This window comes from Salvelinus fontinalis, chromosome 31 (assembly GCF_029448725.1).
Source record: "Salvelinus fontinalis isolate EN_2023a chromosome 31, ASM2944872v1, whole genome shotgun sequence".
In the NCBI taxonomy this organism is placed as follows: domain Eukaryota; kingdom Metazoa; phylum Chordata; class Actinopteri; order Salmoniformes; family Salmonidae; genus Salvelinus; species Salvelinus fontinalis.
Genome location: NC_074695.1, coordinates 7,469,794 through 7,479,502, shown reverse-complemented (window position 1 = coordinate 7,479,502; position 9,709 = coordinate 7,469,794). Strand labels below are relative to the sequence as shown.

The 9,709-nt window shown below is 45.0% G+C and overlaps 1 protein-coding gene across 3 annotated transcripts in view; it reads left to right on the top strand.

The window, feature by feature from the left end:
* The window catches only part of LOC129829472 (slit homolog 3 protein-like), a 450,259-nt gene that overhangs the window by 308,694 nt on the left and 131,856 nt on the right, over positions 1–9,709 (top strand). For all 3 annotated transcript variants that reach the window (XM_055891175.1, XM_055891174.1, XM_055891173.1), the window contains exon 5: positions 1,180–1,251. In XM_055891175.1, the coding sequence (XP_055747150.1) occupies positions 1,180–1,251 (72 nt within the window). The remainder of the gene's footprint in view (positions 1–1,179; positions 1,252–9,709) is intronic.

Sequence of the window (9,709 nt, the reverse complement as noted above, 5' to 3'; positions counted from 1 at the left end):
GGCTGGCAGTAGAGTGGAGGGGGAGAGGGAGAGAGAGGGTGAGAGAGAGAGGTGGAGAGTGCCTGGGCTGACAGTAGGAGGGAGAGAGAGAGGGTGAGAGAGAGAGGTGGAGAGTGCCTGGGCTGGCAGTAGGAGGGAGAGAGAGAGAGAGAGAGAGGTGGAGAGTGCCTGGGCTGGCAGTAGGAGGGAGAGAGAGAGGTGGAGAGTGCCTGGGCTGGCAGTAGGAGGGAGAGAGAGAGGGTGAGAGAGAGAGGTGGAGAGTGCCTGGGCTGGCAGTAGGAGGGAGAGAGAGAGAGGTGGAGAGTGCGTGGGCTGGCAGTAGGAGGGAGAGAGAGAGGTGGAGAGTGCCTGGGCTGTCAGTAGGAGGGAGTGAGAGAGGGTGAGAGAGAGAGAGAGAGAGAGAGAGGTGGAGAGTGCCTGGGCTGGCAGAATTCCACAGTGTATTTCGATCCTTGCCTGATTGTTTATCACTGGAAGTGGTCGTAGCGTTGTCAGCGGTTAAACCCACCGGTGGTCTCTCTGTAATGTGGAGCAGGCATGACTGGGAAACAGACACCCTGATTAGCCCCTCAGATATTACATATCTCATTTACTTTCTCCCTGCCCAGTAATTGCATACTGGTTTTCAAATGATGTTTGCCCGGTAAGTTTACAAACAAACAAGCTTAATAAAGTTAAGCAAAACCATTGTGACATGTCCAAAATAATTTGCCTCATAACTGAATGCATAGAGGGAGAAGAAAAACTGTCAGGGTAGGAATGTCATGCCATGTCTCAGTCTGTGGGTGTTCTTTTCTTCTGTCATGCGTTCTCCACTTACTCAAACCCAATGTGATTGCTTCAGTCCTTCTCCAGAATAATGGAACACTCTCGGAGGGTTCTACTTGAGTTAAAAATGTTGAAATGTTTTCCATTAAAAGCATGTACACACATATGTATTCCCCACCACACATGACAGGGAGAGTGGGGGATATAAGAGGGTAAGACAAAAGGTAAGATATGGTGTTTATGGTTTTGAAGTTTAAAGGGATGCCTATCATTACTCCTCAGCAGAACACTGGAGCCGCAGAATTCTCCAGAATGTGCATATGTTCTTAAAGCTTTGCCTCTTTGAAATGCGAGTTGTGCCTTCAAACTACCTCTAACGTTTCATCCTTGTCTTTATCTCATGCTCCCCAGAGATCTCAGTGAGAACCAGATCCAGGCAGTTCCTCGTAAGGCTTTCCGTGGGATCACAACTGTCAAAAACCTGTAAGTAGCCCTACTCTTCCTCCATCCTCCTCCATATATGGAAAGCACATTAACAAGCACCTGGCGTGGCTTCTCTGTGAAAGACAAAGGAGGAAAGAGTTATGTGTCTGACATGTCCATCAATCTGAGGTAGATGGTTTCAGGTCTGTTGAAATAGGTGTCCAATTCTATAATTTAATTCATTCATTTATTCATTCATTCATCTATTCATGAGATGCTAATATACAACAAAACAATCAATACAATTTATTGATCCTGCTTAGGGAAAAATCCAGGTAATCATCAGGCCACAAAAAGATTGCTTCCAATGTTCCTTTTCATTAACATAGTTACTACAGTTCACTGGGAGATGGGAAGATGCTGCAGCTGATTTGCATGGACTCTGATGATGATACGATATAAAACCACAAGCCAATCGTAGCTTTTCCACCACGTTGCCGGGTGACTGTGTTGGGCAGAACTTTAAAGAGGGAGAAGGAAGCAGCTCCAAGCCAATGGCCCACATTCGTTGCCAGGACCAATAAACGTTGCATTACCCAAAACTCTGTCCCAAATCAGCCAATCAGAGGAGGGCTTATCGATGATTCACTGCAATTGTTGTGTTATTGAGATTAGGCTTGATGGGCCGACCACTGTGTTTGGAGTGAAGTGTCATGGCTCAGAGCCCTATGGGATGCACCCATAGAATGACCCCTCCCTTTCAGTGTTGATGGCTGAACTAAGGTGCCTTTTTAAACCTTTTGCTATAAATGACAGGGTTGGGGTGAGCCAAGTGGAAGTCATGCTGGTTATCTTTATGAGAATGCAGCGGCATGCTGTTTGACAGACAGCCAGGAACCCACACAGTACCCGCCAGCTAAACACTCACAGAGAGAGAGAGTTTTAAAAAAAGCTTTTGACTCAATTTGGCATGAGGGTTTGTTATACAAACTGATGGAAAGTGGTGTTGGGGGAAAAACATACGACATTATAAAATCCATGTACACAAACAACAAGTGTGCAGTTTAAATGGTAAAAAGCCACACATTTATTTCCACAGGGCCGTGGGGTGAGACAGAGATGCAGCTTGAGCCCCACCCTCTTCAATATATATATCAACAAATTGGCGAGGGCACTAGAACAGGCTGCAGCACCCGGGCTCACCCTACTAGAATCTGAAGTCAAATGTCTACTGTTTACTGATGATCTGGTGCTTCTGTCACCAAGCAAGGAGGGCCTACAGCAGCAGCTAGATCTTCAGCACAGATTCTGTCAGACCTAGGCCCTGACAGTACATCTCAGTAAGACTAAAATAATGGTGTTACAAAAAAGGTCCAGTTGCCACGACCACAAATACAAATTCCATCTAGACACCGTTGCCCTAGAGCACACAAACAATATATACATACCTCGGCCGAAACATCAGCACCACAGGTAACTTCCACAAAGCTGTGAACGATCTGAGAGACAAGGCAAGAAGGGCCTACTATGCCATCAAAAGGACATAAAATTCAACATACAAAATTAGGATCTGGCTAAAAATACTTGAATCAGTCATAGAACCCATTGCTCTTTATGGTTGTGAGGTCTGGGGACCGCTCACCAACCAAGAATTCACAAAATGGCATAAACACCAAATTGACACTCTGCAGGCAGAATTCTACAATAACATCCTCTGTACAACGTAAATCACCAAATAATTCATGCAGATCAGAATTAGGCCGATACCCGCTAAATATCCAAATCCAGGAAAGAGCCGTTAAATTCTTTAGCCACCTAAAAGGAAGCGATTCCCAAACCTTCCATAACAAAGACATCACCTACAGAGAGATGAACCTGGAGAAGAGTCCCTTAAGCAAGCTGGTCCTAGGGCTCTGTTCACAAACACAAACAGACCCCACAGAGCCCCAGGACAGCAACACAATTAGACCAAACCAAATCATGAATTAAACTAAAAGATAATTACTTGACACATTGGAAAGATTTTACCAAAAAACAGAGCAAACTAGAATGCTATTTGGTCCTAAACAGAGAGTACACTGTGGTAGAATACACGTATCTCCACAGAGAGAGAGAGAGAGAGAGAGAGAGATGGAGAGAGAGAGAGACGGTCAATTTTTTTTTTTTTTTTTTTTTTTACCGTTATTTTACCAGGTAAGTTGACTGAGAACACGTTCTCATTTGCAGCAACGACCTGGGGAATAGTTACAGGGGAGAGGAGGGGGATGAATGAGCCAATTGGAAGCTGGGGATTATTAGGTGACCATGATGGTTTGAGGGCCAGATTGGGAATTTAGCCAGGACACCGGGGTTAACACCCCTACTCTTACGATAAGTGCCATGGGATCTTTAATGACCTCAGAGAGTCAGGACACCCGCTTAACGTCCCATCCGAAAGACGGCACCCTACACAGGGCAGTGTCCCCAATCACTGCTCTGGGGCATTGGGATATTTTTTAGACTAGAGGAAAGAGTGCCTCCTACTGGCCCTCCAACACCACTTCCAGCAGCATCTGGTCTCCCATCCAGGGACTGACCAGGACCAACCCTGCTTAGCTTCAGAAGCAAGCCAGCAGTGGTATGCAGGGTGGTCACTCGTCACTTGTTATAGCATTCAGCACAGTTAGCCATGGCTAATTCTTCAGCTGTTCGCATACCATATAGATTTGAGGGAGACAGTGAGTGGTAGCTTGCGACTCTTTCGTACCCCCCCCCCCCCCCCCCCCCACACACACACACAACTCCTCCTCAGTACGCCTCCACCCCAGCCCCAGCAAGGTGACTCCTGATTTAATTGCTGAAATAGTCCAACCCTCCATTTTCCTTCCAAGCAAAACCCCTTACAGATTCCAATTGGCCCATGTATTGATTTTCTCATATGCTCTCTCCTCTCTCCCCTAATGCCCTCCTTTTATTCTGCTCTACAGTAGGGACACACTGCTCTCCTTTTATTCTGCTCTACAGTAGGGACACACTGCTCTCCTTTTATTCTGCTCTACAGTAGGGACACACTGCTCTCCTTTTATTCTGCTCTACAGTAGGGACACACTGCTCTCCTTTTATTCTGCTCTACATGAGGGACACACTGCTCTCCTTTTATTCTGCTCTACAGTAGGGACACACTGCTCTCCTTTTATTCTGCTCTACAGTAGGGACACACTGCTCTCCTTTTATTCTGCTCTACAGTAGGGACACACTGCTCTCCTTTTATTCTGCTCTACAGTAGGGACACACTGCTCTCCCCACACACTCGTAATCTCATCCCTGGTATCCTGCACATAGCTTTATTGGCTACTGAACATTTCCCTCAGCTTTCAGATTGCCTGGCTTCTCCTTTTTTTACTTTCTCCAAGAAACAGGGAGATATTATTCTAATTGCTCTCTAAACAAATGAGACATATGTCACATGTCTGTATATGTCAGAGAAGATAACATGATCTGAGCTTTCTGTGCTGAATGCCGCCCTTGGCTGCGTTCTGTTAAGTGTCAGCTTCACACGCACACGCACACGCACACGCACACGCACACGCACACGCACACGCACACGCACACGCACACGCACACGCACACGCACACGCACACGCACACGCACACGCACACGCACACGCACACACACACACACACACACACACACACACACACACACACACACACACACACACACACACACACACACACACACACACACACACACACACACACACAGACTACTGTATCTGTCTATCCTTAACACATAACAATATGTCAATCCACAATGTTGTCCATTAACTGTGACAAAATGGCTGCCCCTTTTACAGTGCCCATCATACAGTGGTATGTCTCTCCAGGCTTATAAACGTATTTGCCAGAGAGCACGGACATGACATGTTGTTGCAAAAGTGGCAGAATACAGATCTCTGTCAGCCAGCAAAGCAACCTCCATTGGGCTGGGCTGACAGTGAGTTATTGGCCATGTATGAGGGTAGCGCACTGATGTCCCTCTGGTCTAAACACTGAAGCCTCACAACTGCTATATCAACTAAATGCAAGGGGTGATTGAGAGTCCAGCTCTGCAGCTTCTATATCCCCCAGCATCCCCTCTCTCCCCCAGCCTCTCCTCTCTCCATCAGCCTCCCCTCTCTCCATCAGCCTCCCCCAGTCTCTTGCCCCCAGCCTCCCCGGTCACCACTTTGCCCCAGTCACCCTCCCCCTGGGCTTCTTTTGTCCCTTCTTCCTCTATGTGGCTCATAAAAAGCAGCCCGCTTCACGCTCTCCTACCCAGAATGCTGTGCCATCTCATCGTTTTTTTTTTATTATGTTTTTGCGGTGATTGGTGCAGCCGGTACGTGGTTTACGACCACCTCGGACCGTAAGACATGTCGCTCGCTGCAGATGGCGGCGCTCAGCCTTTTATGTCACGCACTAATCCCGTTCGCAGAGCGTTCAGGGCACAGTTTAGCCGACCACGCCATCACACGACACGACAAGCACTGCAGGCAAACTGTACCACTGTACCCAGGGCTCTGCCCACTGACTCACACTACAGACACCAACACAGTCCTACTGCCCCACCCGTCACCCCTCTTACTGCCCCACCCGTCACCCCTCTTACTGCCCCACCCGTCACCCCTCTTACTGCCCCACCCGTCACCCCTCTTACTGCCCCACCCGTCACCCCTCTTACTGCCACACCCGTCACCCCTCTTACTGCCACACCCGTCACCCCTCTCCACCTCATCTAGTCGGCTCTGCAATGTCTTCTCTGTCCAAGTTGATATTAGTATAGAGATAGAGGGAAAGAGAGAGTGCCTGGGCTGGCAGTAGGAGAGAGAGAGAGAGAGAGAGAGAGAGAGAGAGAGAGAGAGAGAGAGAGAGAGAGAGAGAGAGAGAGAGAGAGAGAGAGAGAGAGAGAGAGAGAGAGAGAGAGAGGAGACATCACTCTTTAGGCTTTGTGTCCACGTCTGTCTACAGAAGGACACTGACTAAATAGCCACTGACTGTCCTGTCCTCTGCTGTGCTAATCAGGACAGGACACAGTAGCTAGCTATAGATTGGCTGCGTGATTTATCTCCATCCCTTCCACTGTCCTTTCCTCCTCCTGAATCCCTTTAGTCTATCCATCACCCAGCCCAGTGACAGCAGAGCAGCTCTCCTTGCAATTGTACCCTATTCCTTACATAGTCCACTACTCTTTCTAAAACAAAAACAGTGACTATAAAAGCAACATGTAACCATATGTGACTTAACCCCTGTCTCGAAGACACTCCAGCCCCATTCACTTCCTGTTGTCTTAGCTGATGAACGTCGATCAACTGGGTCCCCAAATTCTTTCATTCATTCATTTAGAATCCTGCTCCATCCTTCCCGATGACAGATTAATAGGCCTGGGCTAGTGGGTCTGTTCTGTTAAGGCCCTAGTCTCTGAGTCCTCTCTCTGTCTCTCTTTACTCTCTCTCTCTAGCCTCTCTCCTTTTCTCTCTCTCCCTCTACTCTCTTCCTCTATACCTCTCTCTGTCTCCATCTCTCTGTCTCCCTCTTTATAGCTCTCTCTCTACTCCCTCTCTCTCTCTATCTACTCTCTTTCACTCTTTTGTTCTCTCTGTACTCTCTCCCTCTCTCTACTACCTCTTTACCCTGTCTTCTCTCTACTATCTCTCTACTATCTATACAGTGTCTCCCTCTCTACTCCTCTCTCTCTCTTCTCTCTCTCTACTTTCTCTCTCTCGCTAATCAAATCTCCCCACCCCCCTCCAAAATTAGTTTGCTTTATTGTCATGAAATACAATTTGTAGATATTGCCAAAGCAGTATAGTGGTATAGCATTTCAGTAAACCCAGTACATTGGAAGAGGATAATGAAATCCAGTTAATTTCAGTAGTAATAATAATAGTACATATAATCATGTATACAGGTACAATACTACTGCTGTTGTATTGTGGAATCTTCGGTCGATAAATGTAATTTAAAAAAAACTATTATAAAAATGAAAAAAATTAATGGGTAATAAATAAACAACAAAATGTACATAGATGATGGTTACACTATGTATTACTGTTAGTTATTTACAATGAAAATACTTCAAGGAATTAATTGTCATGGGATGTCCCGATGGCAATCATATACAGTTGAAGTCGGAAGTTTACATACACTTAAGTTGGAGACATTAAAACTCGTTTTTCAACCACTTCACAAATTTCTTGTTAACAAACTATAGTTTTTGCAAGTCGGTTAGGACATCTACTTTGTGCATGACACAAGTTATTTTTCCAACAATTGTTTACAGACAGATTATTTCACTGTATCACAATTCCAGTGGGTCAGACGTTTACATACACTAAGTTGACTGTGCCTTTAAACAGCTTGGAAAATTCCAGAAAATTATGTAATGGCTTTAGAAGCTTCTGATAGGCTAATTGACATCATTTGGGACAATTGGAGGTGTACCTGTGGATGTATTTCAAGGCCTACCTTCAAACTCAGTGCCTCTTTGCTTGACATAGGAAAATCAAAAGAAATCAGCCAAAAATTGTAGACCTCCACAAGTCTGGTTCATCCTTGGGAGCAATTTCCAAACACCTGAATGTACCACGTTCATCTGTACAAACAATAGTACGCAAGTATATACACCATGGGACCACGCAGTTGTCATACCGCTCAGGAAGGAGATGCATTCTGTCTCCTAGAGACTAACGTACTTTGGTGCGAAAAGTGCAAATCAATCCCAGAACAGCAGCAAAGGACCTTGTGAAGATGCTGGAGGTAACAGGTACAAAGTATCTATATCCACAGTAAAACGAGTCCTATATTGACATAACCTGAAAGGCCGCTCAGCAAGGAAGAAGCCACTGCTCCAAACTGCCATAAAAAAGCCAGACTACAGTTTGCAACTGCACATGAGGACAAAGATCGTACTTTTTGGAGAAATGTCCTCTGGTCTGATGAAACAAAAATAGAACTGCTAGGCCATAATGACCACCGTTATGTTTGGAGGGAAAAGGGGGATGCTTGCAAGCCGAAGAACACCATCCCAACCGTGAAGCACGTGGGTGGCAGCATCATATTTTGGGGGTGCTTTTCTGCAGGAGGGACTGGTGCACTTCACAAAATAGATGGCATCATGAGGAAAGAAAATGATGTGGATATATTGAAGCAACATCTCAAGACATCAGTCAGGAAGTTAAAGATTGGTCGCAAATGGGTCTTCCAAATGGACAATGACCCCAAGCATACTTCCAAAGTTGTGGCAAAATGGCTTAAGGACAACAAAGTCAAGCTATTGGAGTGGCCATCACAAAGCCCTGACCTCAATCCTATAGAAAATGTGTGGGCAGAGCTGAAAAGCATGTGCGAGCAAGGAGGCCTACAAACCTGACTCAGTTACACCAGCTCTGTCAGGGGGAATGGGCCGAAATTCAACCAACTTATTGTGGGAAGCTTGTGGAAGGCTACCCGAAACGTTTGACCCAAGCTTAACAATTTAAAGGCAATGCTCACAAATACTATTTGAGTGTATGTAAACTTCTGACCGACTGGGAATGTGATGAAAGAAACAAAAGCTGAAATAAATAATTCTCTCAACTATTATTCTGACATTTCACATTCTTAAAATAAAGTGGTGATCCTAACTGACCCAAAACAGGGAATTTTTACTGTGATTAAATGTCAGTAATTGTGAAAAACTGAGTTTAAATGTATTGGGCTAAGGTGTATGTAAACTTCCGACTTCAACTGTACATATCTGGCAGTCATATTTGCGGATCCTCCCTCACCCAGAATAACTCCCAGCTTTATGTCATTTGTAAATGCACAGAAGTTGGGAATTGATTGGGATATTTTTTTTGAAAAAATAATATCTTATTTGGGAGTATTTCTCACAGTAGAGGAAAAAGTACATCTCTGTCTCTACTGTCCCTGTTGTACAGTGACCACATAGACACTCCTCTTGGGATAGCCATGTATTTTTGTGTCTCCCTTTTTCTATTGCCAGTTGGTGGTCGCTGAGCCTGTATTTGGTCAGGATCTGTCTCTGTTTTGTATATCTGACAGTGTAGAGATATTCTGCCAATTTGTATTCTCTTTTGAGGACCAAATAGCAATTTAGTTTTTTCTGTGTTTTTGTTTCATTTTCCCAATTTGTCAAATAGGAGGTTTTCATTTCTGTAACAATTTGAATGATTTCCCTGTGTGTTTGGATAATAGTTTTTTTGTGTTTTTAACAGATGACATAGGGGACTCTTCTCACGGTTCAGCTCTTGGGTTTCCATTGTTTTTAACTGTAAGGATGTTTTGGGGCTTAATTTAATATCGTGCCAAAATGTAAGCGTCCTTTTCTTTATATTTACAATTAAAGGGAATTTTCTGAGTTACGCTCTGCATGTGTTATTTGCTTTCTTTTGGATATTTAGGATAATTATGCATATTTCTGTATGTCGATTTTATATGGTATTTCCTCATTTGTAGGAGTGTCTCCTGCTCTGTCAGTGCCACATGCCTTACCAGG